General features: G+C 46.8%; 1 protein-coding gene across 5 annotated transcripts in view; it reads left to right on the forward strand.

Moving 5' to 3' along the window:
- The window catches only part of TBX19 (T-box transcription factor 19), a 45,019-nt gene that overhangs the window by 3,318 nt on the left and 15,349 nt on the right, over positions 1–26,352 (forward strand). For 2 of the 5 annotated variants that reach the window (XM_032317873.1, XM_032317875.1), the window contains exon 2: positions 18,428–19,106. The exons of 2 other annotated variants lie outside the window; for them this stretch is intronic. In XM_032317873.1, coding sequence (XP_032173764.1) covers positions 18,910–19,106 — 197 coding nt within the window. In that variant the 5' untranslated portion in view covers positions 18,428–18,909. Of the gene's footprint in view, positions 1–18,427; positions 19,107–26,352 lie in introns of those variants that run through there. One more of the 5 variants, XM_032317876.1, reaches the window with a different exon arrangement.

The following is a 26,352-nucleotide window of genomic DNA, read 5'->3' on the forward strand; positions in this document are numbered from 1 at the left end:
TTTTTCTCCTAGTTCTTTAAGATATAAAGTTAGGTTGTTGATTTGAGATCTTGTTTTTTAATATTTATTTGCCAGAGAGAGAGAGAGTGCACACAAGCAGGCAGAGCGACGGGCACAGGCGGAGAGAGAAGCAGGTTCCCAGCAGAGCAAGGAACCGAACTCGGGACTTAATCCCAGGACCCTGGGATCATGACCTGAGCCCTAGGCAGTGGCTTAACTGACTGAGCCACCCAGGCGTCCGGAGATCTTGTGTTTTTGTTGTTGTTCTTAACTTTTTATTTATTTATTTGACAGAGATCACAAGTAGGCAGAGAGGCAGGCAGAGAGAGAGGGTGAAGCAGGCTCCCTGCGACCAGGGAGCTTGATGTGGGACCCGATCCCAGGACCCTGAGATCATGACCTGAGCTAAAGGCAGAGACTTAACTCACTGAGCCACCCAGGTGCCCCTGAGATCTTGTTTTTTAATGTGAACATTTATAGCTATAAATTTCCCCCTTAGCACTGTTTTTGCTGCATCTCATGAATTTTGGTATATTGTGTTTTGTTTTCATTCATCTCTAAGTATTTTCTAATTTCCTTCAGGATTTATTCTTTGATCCATTGGCTGTTTAAAGCTGTGTTGTTTCTTTTTCACAATTTTGTGAGTTTTCCTTCCTTTTGTTTTTTGTTTTTAAAGATTTTATTTGCAAGAGAGAGAGAGTGAGAGGAGAGAGAGAACACAAGCGGGGTGAGTGGCAGAGGGAGGAGCAAGTCCATGCAGAGCAGGGAGCCCGATGCGGGGCTCAGTCCTGGGGCTCCAGGATCATGACCTGAGCCGAAGACAGACACTTGACTACTGAGACACCCAGGTGCCTCCATTTTTCTCTATGTTTTGATTTCTAGTTTCATTCCATTGTGGTGAGGGAAGATACTTTGTATGTTATCTGTGTCTTAAAATCTATTGAGACTTAATCCGTGGCCTAACATGTCTTCTGTCCTGGAAAATGTCCCATGTATACTTGAGAAGAACGTTTATGCTGTTGTTTTGAGTAGACTGTTCTGTATTTGTCTGTTAGATTGAGTTGTTCTATGTTCTTTATGTCCTTGTTTTCCTAATTTCTGTTTGGTTGTTCCAGCCATTATTCCAAGTGGGCCGTTGGTATCTCCAACAATTATTGTAGAACTCTCATCAGTTCTGTCAGTTTTTGTGTCATGTGTTTTGATGGTCTGTCTTTGGGTGTGTAAATGTTTATAATTGTTAAATATTCTTGCCATATGGAACCTTTTATTTATAGTGTTCTTTTCACCTCTTATAAAATTTTTTGACTTAGAGTCTATTTTCCTGTTATGAGAATAGCTACTCCCACTCGTTTTTGGTTACTGTTTGCTTGGAGCATCTTTTTCCATCCATTCATTTGCAACCTGTTGGTGTGTCTGGATCTTAAATGAGTGTCTTGTAGGCAACATAGAGTTGGGTCATGTGTTTTTTGTCCATATTGCCGGTCTCTTTCCTTTGGTCAGTTCACGTGCATGAAAAGTAATTTCTGATCAGAGAGAGTTCTGTTACTGCGTTACTTCTTTCCTATAGATCCCGTAGCTTTTCTTGCCCCTGATTTCTTGCATTCCTATCTTCTTTTGTGTTTCATTGATTTTTTTGTAATGAAATGTTTAAATTCCTTTTTAATTTCCTTTTGTGTGTATTCTGTAGTGATTTCTTTGTGGTTACCATGGGGATTATATTTAGCATCCTAAACTTGTCACACTGTAATTTGAATGTATAGCAGCTTAATTTCAATAAGACCCTAAAACTACTCTTTTACAGCTCTTTTACCACCTCTTCTGGTTATTGATGTCACAACATCACACCTGTATACATTGTGTGCCCCCAAACATAAACAAAAATTCTTTTAAATGCGTTAGTCTCCTGAATTAAGTAGAGAATAGGATTTGGAGTTACAAACCAAGGTTACAGTAATCCTAGTTTTTATGGAAATCCTTTTTTTACTTTAAATGTGTTGGAGTTTATTGGTCTCTAAAGTAATGTAGAAAACAAGAATACAGTTACACACCATTCTTACAACAAAATTCGCTTTCATAATTGCTCCTGGGTTTTCATATGTCAAGTGTCATTTCTCCATGCAGTTTCAAGGTATTGGCTAGTGGGCTTTTGCTTCCCCTCGCAGAGCTCCCATGGGCATTCTTGCTAGGCAGGACTAGTGGTCATGAACCCCTCAGCTGTTGTTTTTCTGTGAATGTCTTGATTTCTCTCTCCCTTTCGAAGGGCAGTTTTGTTGGCTATAGAATTCTTAGTAGTTGACAGTTTTTTTCTTTTAGCACTTTGAATATATTGGCTTCCTGTCTTCTAGCCTCCAAAGTTTCTGATGAGAAATCTGCAGATACTTTTCCTGAGGTTCCCTTGTATGTGATGATTCACTTTTCTCTTGCTGCTTTCAAGATTCACTTCTTTGTCCTTTGAAAGTCTGATTATAATGTGTCTTGGTATGGGTCATTTATCTTGGAGTTTATTGAGCTTCTTGGATGTTCCTATTCATATCTGCTCATCAGATTGGGGAAGTTTTCAATCATTACTTCAGATATTTTTTCCGCCCCTTTCTCTTTCTGGGGACATGCACAGTACATATGTTAGTCAAATTGTTGGTATCCAAGTGGTCCCTTAGGCTCTCTTCACTTTTCTTCAATCTTTTCTGTTTCCCAGTCTTGATAATTTCTGTGGTTCTACCTTCAAGTTTACTAATTCTTCCTTTTGCCTGCTCAAATCTGCCTTTGAATCTCTTCAGTGAATTTTTCACTTCCATATTGTACTTTCCAGTGCCAGGATTTCTCCTTTTTTTTTTTTTTTTTAGGCTTTCTATCTCTTTATTGATATTTCCATTTTGTTCACACATTTTCTTGACTTTCTCCACATCTTCTTTTGATTCTTTAAGACTTTTCTTTTTTAAGATTCAATTTATTTATTTGACATAGAGAGAGAGATCACAAATAGGCAGAGCAGCGGGCAGGGTCGGGGAGGGGGAAGCAGGCTCCCTGCTGAGCAGAGAGCCCGACGCGGGGCTTGATCCCAGGACCCTGAGATCATGACCTGAGCTGAAAGCAGATGTTTAACCCACTGAGCCACTGAGGCGCCCTGATTGTTCAAGACTCTTTAGGACAGTTGTTTTAAAGTCTTTGTCTAATCTACTTGTCATTAAGTTTTTTTCAGGGACAGATGCTTTTGAATTCTTCCCTTTGAGCGTGCCATACTTTACGTTCTTTGTATGACTTGTGAGATTTATTATATTTATATATTTATTTATTTATTTATTTTTTGGGTGGAACACTGGACATTTGAATATAATAATGTGATAACTCTGGGAATCAGGTTTTCTCTCTTCTCCAGGGCTTGCTGTTTTTGTTGTTGTTGTCTGTTTGTTTGTAAGCAGGCTCCACATCCAACATAGAACCCAAAGGGGCTCCAACCCACATGCTCAGCTAGTACCACCCAGGCATCTCTTGCTTTTTGTTTTGTTTTGATTGTTGTAGGCTGTCTGCGCCAAGGAGAGGCCTGAGGTGTAGTCGTTTCTGAACCTTCTCTTTGACACGAACTTCCTATTTTTCCCAGTATATGTCTTGTTTTTGCTTGTCTTAGTTATTAACGTACAGGTCCCAAAGGGGAAAAAAAAAAGAATGAAGGTGGGTGGGGAGAGGGTACTGGCCCTCTAAATCTCCTGGAAATGACTTTAGCTGGAGGGGGTGGGGCTTCAGTAAGTGGGGGTGTGCAGCAGCAGTGGCTGCTTACTTCTCTGTGTGCACCTCTGTGAGAGGAAGCAGCAGTCAGCCACCAGAGCACAGATCTCCAATATTTAGAGGTCACGGTCCTTTCTACACTCGCTTTCACAAGCTGTGTGTAGCTGCCCCAGGAACCTGTGCATGGCTGCCTGTCAGGAGCCTAGGGGTGGGAGGTGGGTGGTGGTCTGTGCTGAGAGCTGAAATTCACTGAAATAAACTGCAGTTTACTGTGCAAGCCTTCCCTTGGAAGGTGCAAACCTTCAACAGATTCCAGGATTCCAAAATAGTTAAATTGGATTCAGCCAGTATGATTGTTATCTAAGTGGGAAGACAGCTTTCTGGTTCTTCCTAGTGTGCCAGCTTTCCAGAATCATTCTCAGTGGTCTGTTGTCCTTTTACTTTCATCGTTTCTGTTAAGAAGTCTGTTTTATGAAAATTGGTGGCGTCTTTGAAGGCAGTCTGCCTTTTTCCATCTCTGTGCTTAGTATTCAGTATTTCACTGTGATGTACTGGGGTGCCAGTGTCGTCTTAGGGTCTTAAGATGGGCTTCTTGAACCTTTAGCTCAATGTCTTTCATTAGTTTGGGAGAGGTCTTAGCCTTTATGCCTTCAGCTACAGCTTCATTGTTTCTCTTCTCCTTCCGGGACTCTGACGTGGTCTGTCCCTCCCTCTTCTCTGTGTGCTTTAGTTCTTCTGTTTCCTCACACCTCGTTGCCAGTACCCGGGCTCTTCTAGTAGATGTGGTCTGCAGCTATGACCAGTAGCTTATTGAACTTATCCATACTGAGTTCTTATTTTCAGTTGTATTTTTAGTTCTAGACTTTCCATTTAGTTCTTTTAAGAATAGTTTTCAGTTTCCTGTGGAAAAATCCCTACAATTTTTTTTACCTCCCTGATAGTGGTCAGCATGTATGGGTCAAATCTATTATCTGAAGCCTTATAGTTCTGTTTCTAGTGTCCTTTGGTTTTTCTGGAGTTCCTTCCTACTGTCTTTTACCTCATTTGCCTCTTTTTATTATAGGCATTGGTGTTGCATTTGCAGAATGCTTAGTTGAAATAATTTGAAGCCTGGAATCTTCCAGAGACAATTTATACCCGGGGCATGGCTCTTCAAGGGCAGACCCAGAGATCTGTTGTTTGACCTCTTTGCACCCTAAGCTCCCTGCCCCCCAGACTGAGAAGGCCTTCAAAATGCTTGTGAGATTGTTAGCCTCCGCTTTTGAATCACAAAAATCTTCTCAGGAAAAGCACTGCAAACACCCAGATCACTTCCCTAGCCTCTATCTTCCTCTGTGTCCTGACCTTGTAGTTCTTTGCCATCTTGTTGGTGCTCTGATGACTTCAAGGAGATGATTATATTTTGTTCAGATTACGTATTTGTCCTCAGCACGAGGACTTGTTCCGGATTTTTAGTTTGCCATTAATGGAAACAAAAATACTGTCCTCTTAACTTTTGAGATTCTGTCATCGCCTCAAATGGACTTTTATGTTTCTTTATAATTCTTAAGCTTTTGACTAGTTGACTAATAAGCGTAATGACCATTTTGGTTCTCTTCCTGGCTGTTTTGTGTGTGTGTGTGTGTGTGTGTGTGTGTAATTTTTTTGCTCAGCTCTTATATTTTTTCCTTTATATGCTATCTTTTTCAAGTTCTATCAAAGCAGATGCAAAAGAAAACAAAAAAATAGTCAAGTATTGTGAATATGTTTGTGCATGCAGGGTGAAATTTGATTTCATTCTTCCTACTTTCCTCATAACCGGAGTAGTTTGCTAGGCTGCCTTAGAATTTTGTGCTTCAGAATTTAGTTTTAGAAGATAACATTACATTTAATTTAGGTAAAATGCTTCAGTTGTACATAAAAAAACCTGTTCGTTTGGTTCCTTATTTATCTGCATGTATTTTTTTCATTATAAAAGGCATTTCTCATTAGATTTAGATATAGATACGTAGTGGGTAATTTAAAGTCTCTATTTTGGGGCATCTGGGTGATGCAATCCGTTAAGCACCAGACTCTTGGTTTTGGCTCAGGTCCTGATCTCAGGGTGGTGAGATCAAGTCCCATATTGAGCTCCGTACTCAGTGTGAAGTCTTAGACTCTCTCTCCCTGTCCCTCCTCCTTTTATTTATTAAATAAATAAAGATTCATTTATTAGAGAGCACAAGCAGGGGGATGGTCAGAGGGAGAGAGGTGAGCAGATTCCCTGCTGAGCGGAAGCCCACGAGAGGCTTAATCTCATGACCCTGAGACCATGACCTGAGCTGAGATCAAGAGTCAGACGCTTAACCACCCAGGTGCACCACCCCCCCGCCCAGCAAAGTCTCTTTTTAAAAACTTTATTTAAATAAATAAATTAATTAATTTCAGTTCAAGTGTAGCTGACACAATGGTACTTTCAGGCACAGAATAGGTTTGACATTTACATAAATTAGGAAATGTTTACATGGTAAAGAGAGTTACCATTTTTCACCATACAGTCATTGTGACATGTGGACTGTGTTGCATGTGCTGTCTCTTCATCCCTGTGACTCACTTGTTCTAGAACTAGAAGTTTGTACCTCTTAATCTCTACCCATTTTGCCCATCCCCCCAACTCCCAAAAATCTTTCAACTTTTTTTTTTTAAGATTTTATTTCTTTATTTGACACAGAGAGAGGGGTAGAGAGAGAGAAAGAAAGAGAGGGACAGCACAAGCGGGGGGCGGTGGGGAGAGGGAGAGGGAGAGGGAGAAGGCGGCTTCTCACCGAGCAAGGAGCCCGATGCGGGGCTCGATCCCAGGACCTTGAGATCATGGCCTGAGCCGAAGGCAGACGCTGAACCCTCCGAGCCTCCCAGGCGCCCCTCAGCTTCTTTCTTCTGAACTGTGGGCTAGAACTCGCTTCTGTTTTCTGGAGTCAGGTTCATCCTTCCGCTAACTCATGAGGAAGGAGGAAATGTTAGCTTCTATGTAGAAAGTCAGAGAGCTTGATTTAAGGTAGATAACACAATCAGTCAACCAAGAGACAATATATATATAAAAAAATCACTAGCAAGTTTGTATATAGAAATGTTTTTGGACCAGGGGCACCAGTCAGGGAGGAGAAGCGAGGCTTCCTCTGGAATCTGAAGGGCAGGTAGGAGGGAACTGGGCAAAAAGGAGAGATGCAGGAACATGAAACCGGATACGCAAGGCCCACCGGGCCAGAGAGTGTGGCAGGGAGGAGGGGCGGGGCCAGACACTGCGCTGGTAATTTGTTAGGAGTTGAGGGGATTAAATAAGAAAGAAGGGAGCATGTCAAGTAGTGGGGTCCCCTGACGACCAAAGCTGAAATGGACACTGTCAGTATTTTCATAGACATTGCTCAAGAGGAAGTACGAGGTGAAATTGGGAAATTTATAGACTGTGCAAAGTTCTCCCGAAAGTAAAAATTCTGCAACTGATATGAAAGTGCAGGAAAACCAAAACAATTCTTTTGGGCAGAAAAGCGGCGGTTGGGGCGCCTGGGTGGCTCAGTTGGTTGCACGACTGCCTTCAGCTCAGGTCATGACCCCGGACTTCCAGGATCGAGTCCGGCATCGGGCTCCCAGCTCCTTGGGGAGTCGGCTTCTCCCTCTCTCGTGCTCTCTCTCACTCCTTCTGTCTCAAATAAATAAAATCTTAAAAAAAAAAAAAAAAGGCAGTTGGAGAAGTGCCCAGTGAAAAGCGGCTCACAGTGTGCACAGGCGGCAGCTTGGCACGGTCTTTGGACCTTCCTGTGGGTGCGGTGGGAAGGCGTTGTCCGCCGAGCAGAACAGCCTTCGGCGGCAGTTGTGAACCCAGGTCCCGGGAATAATTGCGCTGACGCCCCCGAGAAGTCTGCACAGAGCCGCAAGTCGTTGACAGATCCCCAGGGTTCGCGAACAGGCTCGGGAGAGAAGCGTTTGCGGTCTCGCGGCGGGAACGCAGCCGGCTGGCAGGCTGCGAGGGGCGCCGGGCCTGGAGAGGACCCGAGCCCTGGAAGGAAGCAGACACAGGCCGGCACCCCAGATGCTTAATCCGAGAACTGGAGCTGCTCCCCGAGAACCAAAGGAGGCCGATTTAGACTCATTTTAGATTCAAGTTACTGCCGCTCAGTGCGGCAATGACGTGTCCTTGTGACTCAGAGATCGTGCGGGGAGGTCCACGTCACCGCTCACTCGTTGGAGATAGAAAATGCCCCTGATTTGTCCCCTCGTGCAGTCCAGTCCCTGCATTGTGACGCGAGTGGGCTTTTTGAAGTGCAGCACTTTTAGGATGAGGCAGCGTCCCGACCCTGACCCAGCAGACTGGACGGTCTCATCTGGTCCCGCCCTTGCCTCCCTGGCCACCTTCCTTCCTTAGTCTCTTCCCTGTCACGCTCTCTGGCCTGGTGGGCCTGGCGTCTGCGATTTCATCTTCCTGTGTCTCTCCGTTTCGCCCAGTTCCTTCCTACCTGTCCTTCAGATTTTGTAGGCCTCACTTCCTCTGGGAGGCCCTCCCTTACCTCCCTGACTGGTGCCCCTGTCCTTAGCCGACTCTGTTCCACGAGGGTGCGGGCCGTATCTGTTCCTGCCAGCGGCTCTACCCCCGGCCCCTTGCACAGCGCCTGGAGGAGAGTATGCCCTTGAGAAGTACCGCTGGAGGAGTGGAAGCATAAACAGGGAAAGGAGGTCAGAGCAGGCCGGCAGACTGAGCCAGGCACATTCTGTTTATCTGCCGCACAACGTTGAGAATGTCTTCTGACACCTTTGGCTGGGCACGAGTCTTTCCACTTCCCTGTGTCTGGCGTGCCCAGCCTTCACTCGGCCGTCTGTGTGTCGGTGTCCCCGATTTAGCTGCCGGAGAGCTGCCTGTTCCTGTCCCTGTACTGTTCCTTCTTACCATCGTCAGAGACTGAAGTGGGGATTTGGAACAACATTCTCATAGACCCCTAGAAACTCAGAGCAGAATTCATTTTGGGGGACTGTTGTGATGAAAAAGTGCAGCTGATGGGGGACCTGAGAAATGGTGTGTTACCAGCGGCTTTGTGAGATCCAGCCTTTGAGACATAGGAACGGATGGACTGTGGCCTCAGAGGGTATCTTAACAGGCTGTGGTGTCATCGTATTGGAACTGACCCCAGACACTAATGAAAGAGTAATCCTCCCTAAATCCCCCCAAAGCTAGTAATCCCCAGGGCTGCATGTTGATGATTAAAAAAGAAAGGTAGAGCAGCTGTCTTTTTGTTCAGTTTAATTATGACCGATACCTGGGTGAGTGTTGATTTCCCGGGGCCCCCGGAGGCGGGTGGAGGCAGGTGTTAGGTTTCTGCAGGCTGCCGGCACCCAATGTGCAGACCTGGATTCTGTGGCTGTGCTCGGGGCTCCAGTGCTCAGTTTGTCCGGCTTTCAGTTCCTGCCCTTTAAGTCTAGGACCTGGGCCGCTGTGTGCCTGGGGACACAGAAGTGCTATCAGGTGTCATTTAGACCACACACCTTCATTAATAAGGCCCCCCCTTGCCTGGCAGGCGGGCAGCTGCTGGGCCCGGGAGATAGAACTTTATTGAGTCATCAGGCAGGAGAGGAACATCTTGCCCTTTTGAGCCCTTCAGCAGCGTTCAAGGCCAGAGGTCCTGGAACTGGGCATCTGCTTTGCCCAGCTCCCAGTTCCGAACATTCAGGTGGTGTCCAAGGCTGTTTTCAGAGCTAGGCTGTGCTGACCCTTCTTGGAAGTGAAAGCCCCTTTTGTAAGGAACATGGAGCCCGTTCCTCCCAGCTTTCCTCCGTGATCTGTCCTGGGGGACGGTCCCGCCCCCTGCCTGGCCCCTGCCAGCCGCTTGAGCGTGACCCATGCACGTGCTTTCTCCTTTGACCGCCGTACTAAGGGCAGCAGCTTCCATGGACCCTGCTTTCTCAGGAGGGCTCACCCCTGCAGAGTCTTTCTCCTGTTTCCCCTCCTTACCCTCCCCCACCTCCTCCAGGGCTCCCCTGCCTGCCTGTTTTCCCACGGGGCTGCTACACTGCCCAAAGCCCTCGCCCCACAATGCTGCCCTCCGCCTGTCTACCCGCCCGAATCACCCTGCGGCTCCTCTCGGGCCGTGGCAGGTTTTGCTGACTCCCAGCCATCTCCCCTCCTTGGGGAGGCTCACGTTTTACCTTCACTATTGCCTTCGTAACATTTTAATTTAAGCTCCATCTCTTTTCTGGTTTTACTTTTTACTTGTCCTAAGAAATATCCTCAGAGGCGTGGGTTTCCCATGCTGGTCACATTTCTCTGTCATAACAACCAGGGTGAGCCCGCACCCACAGTCGTTCGCTCACGGAAACCGCACATCCGAGCCCACTGTCATTTCCCGAGGGGTCCGATGTTCTGGGGGCTGAACCTTGATGTTACTGAAACTCTCCGTGTTTTTACTCCTCTGACCGTGTCGGATGGTCTGTCTCCTGGAGTATCGTTCCATTGTGCCCAAGACAAGCAGCTCTTCTTTCAAATCCCAGCCGAAGCGTCCCCTGTTCTGTGAGCGCGTCCCTGGCTCTCCCTTTCCTCCTCCCCTGCTCCTCCTCCCCTCCTGGGGGCCCCCCTGCCAGACCCCTGCCAGGCCGGCCCTGCAGGTAACTTGTCCGGCTCCTGCGGTCCGAGCCTCTGGAGGTCAGACGTGGTGCCGGGCACACAGCCTGCACCAAGCCCGCTTCCAGGTAGGCCCATAAGTGAAAATCCAGATGGACATGAAACCCTGGGCGGGTGGATTGCTGCAGAAAGAGGTCTCTGCTTTTTTATAGAACTCGCAACAGAATTACTTACACAGCAAGCTTCCTGTTAACACCTCAAAGGCTCTCGAAGGAGTTTTTGGCATGAGGGTTGTGTGGTTGTGTATCTGTTTCCTCACGAGGAGTGTGGGGCTGCACCTGCTGGGAAGCGTTGGTGAGAGCTAGAGCAGCGGTTCTGTCGGTGGACTGTGGCTGTGACACGTGTGGCTGAGCACTCCAGACGGGTGCTTGTCTCCACAGCTAGCAGGGGACCAGGATTTGATTTGATTTGATTTTTTAAAAGATTTTATTTTATTTATTTGACAGAGATCACAAGGAGGCAGAGAGACAGGCAGAGAGAGAGAGGAAGGGAAGCAGGCTCCCCACTGAGCAGAGAGCCCAATGCAGGGCTCGATCCCAGGACCTTGAGATCATGACCTGGGCTGAAGGCAGAGGCTTTAACCCACTGAGCCACTCAGGTGCCCCAGGGACCAGGATTTTAGGTGCTTAGGGTTTTGTGTGATGTCTCAGTTCATCATCTCCTTTTATTTTATTGCACGTGTGCACATGGGTTGGGGGAGAGGCAGACATGGGGCTGGATCCCAGGACCCTGGGGTCATGACCTGAACTGAAGTTAGATGCTTAACCCACTGAGCCACCCAGACTCCCCCTCATCTCCCTTCTGATATTAAATCACTTCTTCACAGATCAGGAGTAGTATATATATTTTTAATTGTGTTGAGGTTTTTTTGGTTGTGTGTGTGTGTCTTTTTTGGTTTTTTTTTTTGATACTTTGTTGAAAGTGCAGCATTCCCCAATCCAGGAAGAATTATTACATGTAATAATAACTTAAAAGCTACTAGTTTTACTTTTCATTATTTTCCTGTGAAACTATTTTTAGCTTTCTTAGTGGAGTATTACTTTTCAGTGTTTTCCATCAAAATACCTTTAGGTCATCTCAAAGATAGCAATATGTTTTAAAAACAAAAATATTCTTGAAAAAAATACTTACAAAATACTAGTTTTCTCTTAAAAAGGGATCAATAAAAATCATAACGCCTCTCAAAGCATATAGTTAAGCAAAAACAATGATTTTTCTTAAACAGCAGTTTCTATCTCATAGCATCTTGTATTAAATAATACACAATAATTATAGAGGGTCTTCTAGCTAGCTGTTGGTTGTAGGTAAAAATTAATACGGCAAATGACACTGGAGGAAAACAGTTAGTTCAGTGATTTTGCCCCAAGATGCAGGTATGAAGTTATATTTTTTAAATGATGAAGATATGACATTGAAACATGTATTATCTAAGATTGAATTCTGCATTTTAGGAAAGCATTGTGCTGCAGAGACACTTGAAGAGAGAACAGATGAGTGACGTGTTTTCTAAGATGTTTGACCAGAACCCCTACTTATAAAATATGCCGGGGTTGCAAAAGAGTGGCTCTTAGAGGATAATTTTCAGCAACACACTCTAATGGAAAGCCAGAGTAGCATGTTATCTCGGAGCAAGACAAGCATTCCATGAAGGATTCTGAGCCTTTTTTTTTTTTTTAAGTATATATAATGATTGATCCCTTGCTAGTAGATAAAAATAACAATAGCCTTTGGAGTGATAACTCGGACTGAAATGGCTTTACCGTTTACCTTGTACGTGTCATAAGCAGGATATGTAATGCCTCAGAGCCCGAGTGCCCTCCCCGTTTAAAAAACAAAACAAAACGGTGGTGGCAAGGATTCTTTACCAGGTTATCAGTATTATATGAGGTCATATATACAAGCATATTGTGCAGTGCCAGGTACTTAGTAAGTACTTGGTACAACATAATGGTTAAAAGAATAAACCACTCCTTGGGCTCCAGTATGGGCTTTACTATTCACAGGTTAGATGCCTGTGGGCAAATTACTTAAAACCACTCTGAGATTCAGTTTTCTCACCCAGAAATGGATATAATCATAGCACTGACCTTATAGAATTGTTGCAAGGATTAAATGAGATAGTGCATATGAAGTGCTCAGCATATTTTGTTCCATCAACTAACATTATTTCTGAGAATACAGTGTAAGAAAATAATCATGGATGTTCCCAAATATTTATTGTCTAAAATTTTTGTCAAATTGTTTAAAATTATAAAAAAGAAACCCAGAGAGCCAGTAAATATTTAAGAGTAGTAGATAGGGGGATGCCTGGATGGCTTATTTGGTTAAGTGGCTGCCTTCAGCTCAGGTCCTGATCCCAGGGTCCTGGGTTCGAGTCCCACATCCAGCCTCTTGCTCGGCAGGAAGCCTGCTTCTCCCTCTGCCGCTACCTGCCACTCTGCCTGCCTGTGCTCGCTCTCTCTCTAACAAAGAAATAAATAAAATCTTAAAAAAGAAAAGAGTAGAAGACAGGGAAAATAAGTTAAATAAAACACGATTCATTCCTAAGATGGAATGATTGATAAACTTTAAAATAATAATGTGAACTATTATTTGATAACATTGGAAAATATTCTTATAAACTGTTAAAAATTGGGTTATAAAATAAATTTTATTAGTGTTTTATTTACTCATAAGGTTAAAAACTTACTACAAGAAAGAAAATGCTTTCGTCTCTTTTTCTAGAGGCGATCACTTTCCTCTCTTTTTGCTGTTATTTCTGTCAGTTTTTTCTGGATTTCTAGACATACCTATACTGCTTTTTCTTGCTTTTTCAACTTTAGACATTATTTACCATCTTCACACTATAGGAGATGAGAATCTAGCAGCCCCTTCTCCTTACAATATAAATTTCTCCTTTGCTCGTCATCTTAATATGATTTTTGTTTAAATCAATATTTAATATTTGTTCTTACTTGTGTTTCCAGTTAAGCCACGGTATGCTGTGATTACACTTTTTTCTTGGACAACTTATTTTTTCCCTGGTAGTTTGTAGTTGCTTCAGATTTTCCACTGTTCTCTTGCTTATTTATTTTTAATGTACTCTGAGGCAGAATTTGAAGATGGCGGCCGAACTTTCTGTCCCCGGTGGACATGCCCCATGTAATGCCCTCCCTTTGAGTGTCGGCAGGACCTCTGAAGATGATGAGGTACCTCTGTTATGACGTTACCTTATATGGCAAAAAGAACTTTGCAGATGTAATTAAGATTCCTAATTAGTTGACTGTGGCTTAATATAAGGGAGATCATCTTGGGTCGGTCTGACTGAATCATTTCAGCTCTTAAAAGCAGAATGAAGCAGCCACAGATGTTCTCCTGCTGGCCTGGAGGAAAAAAGGCAAACGGACAATTTTCTGAAATGGTAACGGAGAGCGGTGGCTTCTAGGAGCCTTAGTCCTTCAGCCAGAAGGAGCGGAATTCTGCCAACAACCTGAATGAGGTTGGAAAAGGACCCAAGTCTTAGGTGAGATTACAGAATGGTCTCTGTTTCCTCAGATTCCTTCCTTAATTTATTTTTTTCCTTTGGTCTGACTGGCATGTCTGAAATTTGATGGTGTGTGTGGTTGTATTTCAGGGTGAGGTACATAAATGCTGACGGATGCCTGTGTGCGTGGGCAGGGCTTCACCCACGTCGGCTTCCCCCATCTGACTGGCATCCGCAGTGGCTGGGGATGGGTCGTTTCACTGAGGACTCCTCGGATCTGTTACCTAAGGCGTGTGTCTTGGCCCTCTGTTTTCAGTATGGTCCTCACCGCTGTCCCCGTCAGTGACTGTTGTCTCTGAGTACCAATCCCCTCAGACCCTCTCTCTTCTGAAAGTCAGCCTCTTGTTTTCTGCTGCAACAGGGGAGAGATCGTTGCCTGGCGGAGGGGTGGGGATCTCAAAAAAGTTAACTGTTTCTTCTCTAAACTTCTGAACTTTCTCTTTCTTCTCTAAACCTTCTTCTCTAAGTACAAGTTAACTGTTTCTTCTCTAAACCTTTCCTGATTGGTCCGAGCCGGAAGTACCCACCCTCTATTTTAGGCCTATGTGATGTACTTCCGAGTCCTGTGGCACACACTGGCTTGCTTCTCACTGGCCTTTGCCTGCAGAGCCAAGATTTAGCTTTCTCAGATCTGCCCCATCCGTGACCACCCAGCCGTCCAGTTCGTCAGTTTCCAGCCTTGGTTGACATCTCTTTCCTGCCCCCATTTCCTCTTCTGTGTGCTTCAGCTTCGTGGGTTTACATTTTTTATTTCCTTGGAGCCATTTTAGAGGGGATTGGTGGGGAGCAGATATAAAAGCGTGTGTTCCATCTGCCATGCTGTTTTAAAATTTCACTTAAAAAATATTTTATTTATTTATTTGACAGAGAGACAGATCACAAGCACACAGAGAGGCAGGCAGACAGAGAGGGAGGCGGGCTCCCCGCAGAGCAGAGATCCTGATGTGGGGCTCGCTCCCAGAACCCCGAGATCATGACCTGGGCTGAAGGCAGAGGCTTAACCCACTGAGCCACCCAGGTGTCCCTAAATCCCATTTTTTCTTTTTAAAGCAGAAAGTATGTGTGTATTTGTAGGTGAAAAATGTCTATGCCAGACTTGTCAACAGAAGTCGTCTCTGGGTATTGAGATTGTGGGTGGTTCTTATTTTCTTGCTTATGTTTCTCAGAGTCATTTATAATAAGATAATAACTAGAGAACAATTAAAGTAAAATGGCATTATTTAGACATATCAGTCAAGGCATTTTATATTAGTTTCAAACCCAAGAATTAGGTTGAAGCATAGGAAATCGATGTTTAGTTTTTTTCAGGTAAAACAGAGGGTGAGTACCTGCAGTTTTACGTGGTTCCCTCTGAAGTATCTAACACAAGACGGATCTCAGAGGAGGTGTAGCCTGGAGAGGGCAGCAGCTGTCCAGAGAGGCCAGGGTGAAGGCCGGGAGAGGGGGCACTGGCCATGCTGGGAGGGGCCCTCTCTTGGGGTGGCCATTGCATGTGCTGTTCCCTAAGAGTCGTCCTCTCCTGGGCCCCCAGGTTGAAGAGACTCTCGAGCTGACCTGCTACCCTGGTTCTCAGGAGCTCACGATTTGGGATGAAACTGACAAGAAACAAAACTATTATTTCCTACTTTTCTCCGTTATCGGTACTTCCAAAACACTTTGCACACTCGGTATTAAAGTTCTCTGGGCAGATGCCTTTTTCTCCGTCTTAGGTTGTTTAATTCTTTGAAGGCAGGGACCCTCATCTTAGTGATATCATGGACTGTCTGGGGAAACACTGTTCACTATATTACTCAGTGTTTTCTTTATAAAGATTCGTGGGAAAAGTTTCTCCCAGGTAAATGGCTTGTTTTTTATTTTAGGAAACAGTGTAGTTATGCCAGAGTTTACTCCCCCGCTCTTTGGAAGAGGAAGCTCCCAGCCACGCTTACGCCACGGTCCTAAGCCGCACCGTCTTGAAATCTCTGCTCGGCTGGATGTGTCGTCGTCTTTGTATTGGTTTCTTTCTCTCCCTTCCTCCCTCTTCCTTCCGCTCAGTCTCTCTGTCTGCATTAGTTTCTTATTGCCGCTCTGACAAAGTGCCCTAGACTTAGTGTCTTAGTACGACATACATTTATCTTCTAGTTCTGGAGGTCCAAAGTCTTCAGTCTGTTTCATGGGGCTAAAAGCCAGGTGTCGGCAGGTGTTCCTTCCAGAAGCTCTAGGGGAGAATCCATTTCCTTGTGTGTCCATCTTGTGGAGGCTTCTGACTTTTCTCGGCTTGCAACTCCTTCCTCCATCTCCAAAGCCAGCAGCGCGGCGTCTTTCTTCTCTGATGCCTGCTTTCACTCCTTGCGCCTTCTCTGTTTGGCTCTGACCCTTTTGCTCCTTCCTATAAAGACTTCTGTGACTACGCTGCACCCTACCTGGTAATTCTGGATAGTCACATGTGCAGATGCCCCCTCACTGCCTGCCCTGAGTAGATTTTAGTTTTTGGAGTGGTTTTAATTTTAGAGCAAAATTGAGCTGAGAGGATACAGATTTCCATATACCTGCTGCCCCCGCCCCCCCCCCCCCACAGCCTCCTCTGCTATCAACATCCCGCACCAGAACGGTAAATCTGTTATAACTGATGAGCTACACTGACATGTCATCATTAGTCCACATCCAGGGTTTTCTTTCTTTCTTTCTTTCTTTTTTCAAAACAAAGTTTATTTATTTTTATTAATTTCAAAAAATTTTTTAAAATTTTATTCACTTGGCAGCTCAAATACGGGGAGGGGTAGAGGGAGAGGGGGAAGCAGGCTCCCCACTGAGCGGGGGGTCTGAGTTGGGGACTCGATCCCAGGACCCTGAGAGCATGACCTGAGCCAGAGGCAGACGCTTCACCGACTGAAGCCCCCAGGCGGCCCCCAGGATTTTCATTAGGTTCCTTCTTGGTGTTGTACGTTCTGTGGGTTTGGGCGAACGTAGAATGACGTGTATCCATCGTTATGGTACCTTACGGAGTATCTTCTCCACCTTAAAAGCCCCCTGTGCTCTACCTGTTTTCTCCTCTCCCCAGCCCCTGGCAACCTCCAGTGTTCATTGGCTCCGGCTCCGTAGTTGAGCCTTTTCTAAAATGCCGCAGGCTCTGGAACGTAGCCTTTCAGATGGGTTTCTTTCACTTAAACTGTGAATGTAAGGTTTTTCCATGTCTTTTCATATTTGATAGCTCCTTTCTTTTTAGTGGTGAGTAATATTCTTTTGTCTGGATGGACCACAGTTTACTTATCCATTCACCTATTAAAAAACATCTTGGTTGCTTCCAACTTTTGGCAAGTGTGCATAAAGCTACTAAAAACCTCTCCGTGGGACGCCTGGGTGGCCCCGTCGGTTAAGCCACTGCCTTCGGCTAAGGTCATGGTCCCAGGGTCCTGGGTTCGAGTCCCATATCGGGGTCCTTGCTTGGTGGGGAGCCTGCTTCTCCCTCTCCCTCTGCCTGCTTGTGCACGTGTGGGCGCTCGCTCTCTCTCTCTGACAAATAAATAAATAAATAAATAAAATCTAAAAAAAAACCCAAAACCCTCTTTGTGCAGGTTTTTGTATGAACATAAATTTTCAACAACTTTGGATGAATACCAAGGAAAGCGATTGCTGGGTCATACAGTTAGAGTATCTTTAGGTGCTTTTGTTTTTTTAAAGATTTATTTGTTTATTTAGAGAGAGCACGAGCCTGGGGGGCAGAGGGAGACTCTCAGGCAGGCTCCCTGCTGAGTGCGGAGCCTCGGGTCAACACAGGGCCGGATCCCACACGCCGAGACCAGAACCTGAGCCAAAACTAAGAGCCAGAAGCTAGACCCACGGAGCCTCCCAGGGTCCCTGCCCCGAATACACTTTAAGTACTGAGTGTCCTTCCTCAGGACACTGTCCTTTCCTGCACCTCCCCAGGTTTTACTCTGAGTTACGGGTAAGAGAAGCATCTTCTGCTGGTAGTGTATTACCTGGGAATGTGGGAATCCATCCTGGAATGCCAGGTAGGTCATGGACTGTCTCCCAGGAAAGCCAGAGGCCCTTCTGGATCCTCCTGATCCTTCTGGATCAGAGTTTCTCAGCATTGTAATGTCAGCAGCTTCTTTTCAGTCGCGGAGGGAAGAATGCCTCTGTAGAGAAAGAGTAATATGATGCTAAATGAGTTTTTTTCCTCTCTGGCGAGGGCTAGAAAAAGGCAAATTGGGGATTTGGGTTCTAGGGAGGAAGGACAAGCTTCAGAGTCCCATTTGCCGGAGACGCTGAGGGCCTTTGGGATGAGCAGGCGTGCGTGTGCACGGGATAGGATCCCTCAGCGCGGAGAGGAGCAGTGGGGGGTGCCCGGGAGGAGGAGACCTTAGGTCCACTTTCCTTTTCTCTGGATCTTGATCCTTGGGTGGGGGTGCACAGAGCCCCCCCTTCACTCCCGGGCGCAGCTGTCCTGTTCCTGGCACCGCGCATGCTCTTCTCTCCGGGGCTGCTAGACGGCGGCGGGGCTTGGGTTCTCGACTGCGTCCGGAAAGCCGCTTTGGCATCAAGTTTGCCGGTTCTCACCAGGACTTCTTTTCCTATAGGTGCCGCATGCCACGATTTATACACAAACATGGTTTGCCTGATTGTTGCAGTCTGGGCCTGGAACAATTTTAATTAATGGGAAAATGGTCCTCAAAACAGTGATTAGACCTCTTCAGGTACAACAAGATAAAAGCCTGATAATTTGGATGGAGTACTCTTCTTAAATGTCTATTCTGTGCCTGGCAGCCAATGGGAGAGCGGGGCCGTCTCCCACCTGATCCGATGAGTAATTAAGAGAGGGCTTTTTCTTCCTACCTCTCCCCTCCCTCCCCTCCCCACTGGAGCTTAACAGGTTGGTGGTATAATTTGGAGACTTTAAGGGGTGTCATGCTAGGGGCTTAGGCAAGGGCCCGGCATCTTCTCTCCAGCTCCCCAGACACTGCCCAGCTGGGTTTGAAAAGCCGGCAAGTGAGGGGAGGAAAGAGGCGGTGGCAGGAGAGAGGTGACGCTTCTCAGCCAAGTTTGAGAGGGGCCTGTGGCCATGAGTGAGCCGGGCAGCCAGAAGAGCAGCGACGGCACCGTGTCTCGCCTCCTCAACGTGGTGGAAAGTGAGCTACAGGCCGGGAGGGAGAAAGGCGACCCTACGGAGAAGCAGCTTCAGGTCGTCCTGGAGGATGCCCCTCTCTGGCAGAGATTCAAGGAAGTCACTAACGAGATGATCGTGACCAAGAATGGCAGGTGAGTTTCTCCGCCGGCCCGCTTGGGCTGGGAGGGCTCGGCGAGGGCGGCGAGCCCCCGACTGCCGGAGAGGCTGCCCGTCTTTGCTCAGAGGTAGCACGGGCTGATGGCAGAGCTCAGAAGGACAGGCTCGCTCGGCTTTCCCCAGCCAACTCAATCAATTTCCCGAGATCAGCAGAGGCACAGGGGTGAAGCCAGCTTGCCTGCGTGTTCACCGGACAGACTGCGGGAAGGCAGCGCACGGGGGCCATGCCCCACGGGTTAGGGAGATTAGCCCAAAATTATTGTTATTTTCTGACTCACTGCCTGTCCTGGAGCAGACCTGAGCTCCAGCTCGGTTCAGATAAGGTGAAAGTCAACTTTATTTGGAAGCTGAGTGTTTCCTCTTAAGCACGGCAAACTTGCCAGAAATTCGGGACCAGCTGAAGAAGGGGAACCAAAGGGCAGACGTCATCTCGCTGCCCAGTGCTCCCTCGGCTTCCTGGTGTGTGTTCGTGGGCCATTGTGTGTGTGTGATGACGTGAGAGCCGTGGCAAGGACAATACCTGCCTGAGGCCGTGATGCGCTGCCTGAGAAGAGGGAAGACACGTTCTCTTTTCTCAGTGCAGCAAATTAGAGATGAGCAGCAACCGGTCTCTGCCGGCCTTTCTTGGATTCTGTGAGATCCAGCCCTGCTAAGTGGCTGTCGAGGTCACGGTGGGAGCGCTCGCTCTGTAGAGGAAGTGCACATGCTCGGCAAGACAGTCTCTCTGCCCGCAGCTTGGCCAGACTGGCTCCCGGCATTGAGCTGCTGCTCACAGACCCTTTGGCTCACAAGGTCAGGAAGTACAGAGGTCGGAAGGCGCCTCAGCAAGGCGCGTTTCCGCAGGGCTCCGGCGGTGGCCCTCAGGAGAAATTCTGCTACGAGAGAAAAGTTGAGGCCTGCGGGATTTCTGGCGAGCTTTTGACCTTGTGCAAAATGCTTCCTTTCCCGATGCCTTGGCTTCCTATTTTAAGAAAAAATCCACACCGTAGAAACGAACCATCCCTTGTCTCTCTGGGAGAATTGTGAACTTGAGCGCTTTTGCATGGCATTGAAGTGCTCTGCGAGGGGAAGGTGTGCCAGAAATAAGGGCATTTCACTACATTGTGATCACTCCTAGTAGAAAGGATATTAAACCTGCTCGGAATACCAACCAAACGAGCTTGATATTTCTGTTTTCTGACTCTAAATGGGTCCCCTACTTGTTTCATATATCGGATTTGTTACTTTTAATATTTGCAGTTGTAACGATCTCACTGCCTACTCTTGATCTGTATTTATACATTATTTTGGGTAGAAAGAAATAGAAAATACTTTTAAAAAAGATTTTATTTATTTATTTGGCAGTGAGAGCGAGAGAGCACAAGCAGGGGGAACAGTAGAGAGAGAGGGGGAAGCAGGCTCCCCCACCGAGCAGGGAGCCCAATGCAGGGCTCGATCCCAGGACCCCGAGATCTGACCTGAGCCAAAGGCAGAGGCTTAACCATCTGAGCCACAGAGGTGCCCCCAAAATATGTTTTTTTTTTTTTTTAAAGATTTTATTTATTTATTTGACAGACAGAGATCACAAGTAGGCAGAGAGGCAGGCAGAGAGAGAGGTGGGGAAGCAGGCTCCTCGCTGAGCAGAGAGCCTGATGTGGGGCTTGAACCCAGGACCCTGGGATCATGACCTGAGCCGAAGGCAGAGGCTTTAACCCACTGAGCCACCCAGGTGCCTCAAAAATATGTTTTTAATGTCAAAGAATCAGCCCCACGTTTCTAGTTGGATTTACTTTCCTTCCTTTCACGCTGAATGACGCTGCAGTTGTACAAGTTCTGTCCAGTAGTAGGTGGGAGCGACTGTGGTTCATCCCTTGTGCTTAGTGGATAGTGTTTGTGCCAACGTCCAGCCTCACACTCTCCATTCGGCTGTCCAGGCGCTACCTGTGAGAGTAGAATAAGCACCATCACCAAGTAAAAATACAGTCCGTCTAGTCCAGTGAGGAAGAAATACAGTTTCTGAAGCCATTTAAGATCCAGGTTAATGATAGGACACATGGGGATGTTCTTTCACAATTTAGGAAGAGCTTTCTCTTGCCCGTGTTCACCTACATCATTTTTTCTGCTTATTTAAAATGTAAAATTCTTCCCGTTTAATGTCCTTTGATATTAAATATGTGAAAAATACTCTTTGTAGAAACGTCTCATCTCAGTCAACTCGGCTGTTGCTGTGCGTGGAGGCCCTGCGGCCGTTTCCCCTTCTCCAGTGAACTGAATCTTCTCTTAGGTTCCATTATGGTCCCTGAACCCCTTAGGGTCAAGGTTTTGCCAGGAAACAGTTCCCTGGACACTTCAGATAAGAGAAGGGAGATGCTCGTCTGAGGGATGGGTGTGTTCATGATGAATGAGGTTAGCCGGAAATTACTCTCAGTCTCTTATTTTCACAGATTTACATTGTCAGCAACTTCTTCCTGTTCTCGATACAGAAAGCTCTTGTTTCCGGTCCCTCCTCTCTTATGGGTCTATTCTTGTATGTCTCCTTCGTACCCACTGTCCTCTGCTTGCAGACCCAACCCGTCTCCTCCAGATGCTTCACCCCTGCCTTTCACACCAACTCCTGAGCCCAGGGCACCTGCCCCCACAGCCCTTCTCTGCAGAGAAGCTTAACACCCGGCTTCGGCCCCTTTCGTTCACATAGCCTGCCGGCCCCCGTGGGCAGACTCTGGATTTCTAGAAGCATCGGGGCGGGGGGGTCATCAGATAGTTCCTGTCCGCTATAAGAGCTTGAGCTCTGGAAAACAAACTGAGGGCTGCTGGAGGGAAGGGGTGGGGGGCGGGTACCTGGGTGAGGGCCTTAAGGAGGACATGGGAAGTGAGGAGCCCTGGGGGTTCCACGCAACTGATGAGTCCCCGGATTCCGCCTCCGGAACTAGGAATGCACGATATGTGAATTAGCTGATTTTAAATAAAATTAAAAGAAGAGAAAGTTTTGAAATAGCATAGCATGGCCTGATGGAAGAGTTCAGTCTGGGTTTCAGAAGGAGACCCTTCGGAGCATGCCAGTGGGAGGCTTGCCTCTGACAGGTCGAGGTGGGAAAGAGGGTTCTCCTGCGCATCATCCCCAGACGCCGGGAAAGAGGGTTCTCCTGCGCATCATCCCCAGACGCCGGCACCCGACGACCTTTGTCCCCCTCCCTCTCTCCCGGCTCCCCCTCCCTCCTTTTCTTTCCCTGCTTTTCCCCTTCCCTCTTTTTAAACGTCAGTTTGTTTTCCACACATGTGTTTCCGACGCAGCAGCAGCAGTTGTGCCGCCTCCCTTCGCACCCTCTGCAGTGCGTCCGGCGGTGAATCCTCCCTTTCCTTCCCGGCGAACTTGAACTTCGATTGTAGGTTGAAGGAAAGAAACTAATTTGAGGCTCTGAGACAAATCTGTGAAATCTCTTGCACCTCTTGTTTTCTTTACTAAAACATCTTCACGTTAGCGGAAGATGCTCTGTTTCCCAGGTATTTCCAAGCAGTTGAATGATTTCGACTCAGTTCTGATCGGATTTGCCTCCAGCAGGTTTTCAGAAGTTGGAAGCATCTCGGGTGTAACTGAGACGTCCGTTTGTTATCCAAAAACATGCGCTGGGAATCCTAAGTTGGATTTGCCAGCGATTCAGGGCAGCGAGCTGATGCGGGGACAGAGAGAGGGGAGAAAACGGAGCTTGTGCATCCGGCAAATACATTTCCGTGCCCTGTAGCCCCAGACACTTCCCCCAGGTTGACGGGCACGATCCCTGAGGGTCCTCTGTGTCTGCGTAACCTGCCTCCAACCCACTGTTTCGGCCTCTTGCAGTTCTGGGAGGGGACAAAGGAAGGTGCTTACGGGAGCGAGTGAGTTTTACCTTCAACCATCTCTGCTCCCCTCACCTGCAAAAGCTGCCTCCTTCCTGCAGACCTCACTCCTCAGAGCCTCCTTCAGTAGTCCTGGCTCTTGAGATCGCCTGCAAGGAAAGCAGAAGCCGGAGACCGGCCTCCTGGCGCCGAGGCAGGGAGCAGAACCCAGCCACCGGCGGAGAGCTCGTTCCTTCATCCGCGCCGGCTTTCCTGGCCCTGCGCTAGCTCCCTCTCCTCCCCCCTTCTCTCGCCTCCCCCCACTCCCGAATTAGGGGCCGGTGTACATGTTTCTCAGCTCCCCAGAGGCGCTGGGGCTTCTCTGCGGTTAGCCATCCCTTGGAAAGGAAAGAGGAAAAGCTGGCCGGGTTAGAGGTGCCGTTCACCCTGGAGGACAAAGCCGGGCGCGTGCTGCCCGCATGTGAGGGCACGGGCTCCCCTGGACAGTGCTCCTGCTCCTTGTGACGTGGGGGTGACGTGGACACGAGGCTCAGGGTCTGGACTAGGCCTAGACTTGGGATGAGCTCCCGTCCTGGTTACCAGACTCGTGACAAGGTGACGGACCTCCTTGTTCCTCACTGGGATAATGGAGGTTAAAAAATTCATAGCATCTTAGTTCATTCGTGTGGCGATAAAAGAACGAAAGTATTTTTAAAATAAGTTTTTTTATTTGAGTAGATAGATATGGTGCTGTCTGATTTTCAAGTGTACACATAGTGGTTTGACAAGTTCATACATTATGCTGTGCTCACCACAGGTGTAGCTGTGTAACAAAACAGAAATAATCATAAAATTCTTGGTAGACAAGTACTAAAGAGAATAAAGCAATAAACCATTACGTAACTTTTCACAAACTTTTTACCCCCTTTAAGTAGACTCCACACCCAGCATGGAGCCCAGTGTGGGGTTTGCACTCACAACCCTGAGATCAAGGCCTGAGCTGAGATCAAGAGTCAGACACTTAACCGACTGAGCTACCTAGCCGGCTCCATTCTGTAACTTTTCAGATGTGTCCTTCTAAAATCCAGGACTATGGTTTCTTTATCTTTTTTTCTTTACTTTAAAAAAGAGTTTTATTGGGACCATTCATGTGCCGTACAACTCACCCACTGAAAGCGTGTACAATTTGGTGATTTTTGCTATATTCACAGGGTTATACATACATGCTCACAAATAATGTTTTACGCATTTTCATTATCCACAAAAGAAATCCTGCATCTCTAGCCATCATCCCCCAAGTCCCCCCATCCTGCTTGGCCCTGGCACCCACTGATCTTTTACAGTCTCTGGATTTGCCGACTGGACAGTTCGTATGAGTGGAATCATGCAATAGGTGGTCCCTTGTGACTGGCCCCTTTCCATGAGCGTCATGTCTTCACGGTTCATCCGTGCTGTAGCATTTTTATTGCCAAATCATACTCACTTGTGTACATGGGCCCTGTTTTGTTTACCCATTCTTCAGTGGATGGGCACGTGGGCTGTGTCCACTTTCTTTGCTCTTACGAATAACACTGTTGTGAACATTTGTGTACAAGATTTTGTGTGTTTTCATGTCTCTCGCATGTGTGTGTAGGCGTGGAATTGCTGGGTCATATGGCAGCTCTGTCTGTAACCGGCTGAGGAGCTACCGGACTGTTCTCCAGAGTGGTCCCACTGTTCCGCATCCCCACCGCTGTGTTCAGGCTCCTAGTTTCCCTGCAGCCTCGGCAACACTTGTTACTGTCCACTTTTTAATCACAGACGTCCTCGTGAATGGGAAGTGATTCCTCACTGCACTTTCCGGTTTGCATGTCTCTGATGGCTGACGATGTTGAGAATCTTTTCGTGCGGTCACAGGTTCTTGAGAACATCAGGTGTGGCTCCTGAACATAGCACGACAGGAGAAAAGCCATGACACATTCCCGTATTCTGGAATTAAAGGTCATGCTACATTCTTTGTGAGACCTAGCATGACACAGCTAGGAGAGAGAGCACAAATGAAAATCAGGTTTCCCCCTCATTTTGCCTTAGTCACCCTAATCTTCTCTGTCCTCGGTAGTCCTCAATGGTCCTGGCTTATCTGGACCCCAGGACCATGTACTTGCTGTTCTTTTCGTGTGCAGTTGCTTTTATAGAAGTCATTTCTGGCATCTGTAGGGTTCATTTCTTCTCCTTACTTGGCCTTAGCTTACTGTCCCCTGGACCTGCTAAGATCCATCTAGAGCAGTTTCTCACTCTTAATTCCCCTCTGTGACATCACCCACTGTTGTTCCTTCATAACAGTCTTGCAATTTAAAATTATCTTCTACATTTATTTATTATTATTACTTTTTTTAAAATCTTTTTTTAAAAAAAGATTTTATTTATTTATTTGACAGACAGAGATCACAAGCAGGCAGAGAGGCAGAGACAGAGAGGAAGGGAAGCAGGCTTCCCACCAAGTAAGGAGCTGGACACAGGACTCGATCCCAGGAGCCTGGGATCATGACCAGAGCTGAAGGCAGACGTTTAAGCGACTGAGCCGCTCAGGTGCTCCAAATCATCTCTTCAGTCTTAAGGCAGAATTGTAGGAAACTTCTTAACATTTCATGCCCCCAAGATAGCGGCCATGCCACATGCTTGAGGGGCTGTGTCCTTACTCTGCCAGTTCAGTGTATGACGAAGATACGTTATATGAGCTTTCCTTCTTTCTTTTTTTTTTTTTTTTTTACTTTTACATGTACTGCATATCCTTATCAAGAAAACTTACAGTACTTTTAAACTTCATATGTGAAATTATGATTACACATTTCATTTCTTTGTTTTCTTTGAACCAAACCACACCGGACCAAACAATTTCACCATTTCAGAAAAAGCCATAGACTGGAAATCAGACCGTCTCTCCATATGCCTCACAGAAACGGCCAGGCTCCCATTGGTGACGGTGACCAGTGTGGCCTGTGGGGTCATGTCTGATGTCTGCTTTGGTGATTCTTGGCAAACGGCATCTGTGCTTTTCAGGGGCTGCTTCTTTCTATACTTGGCCAATATTATTAAAATAATTGAAAATGTTAAAATATGTTGTGGAAGGGAGTAGTTTCGTCAAATACGACGAGAAAAGAATAGATGAACTCCTTCTGTTGAAGAAAGAGCAAAAGAATATGCAAGGGGACGAATTTGGATGCCACAGGTCGCTCCCGGGGGAGGACCATCGTTTTCCTCCACAGGAAAGTCACCGTCATGTCGTGAAGGGACCGGAGGGAGGAGGTGAGTCACGCAGCATCAGGCAGGACCTGGACTCGAGATGCAGGTTTCCCGTCGGAGTCGCCTGTAGTTCACGCACTCGCACTGGTCCAGCCTCCTATTTAGATTTTCTCTCCTTGAGCCAAGACTGGGGGAGGAGAGAGAGGA

The sequence above is a fragment of the Mustela erminea genome, chromosome 17 (genome assembly GCF_009829155.1).
Source record: "Mustela erminea isolate mMusErm1 chromosome 17, mMusErm1.Pri, whole genome shotgun sequence".
Classification (NCBI taxonomy): Eukaryota; Metazoa; Chordata; class Mammalia; order Carnivora; family Mustelidae; genus Mustela; species Mustela erminea.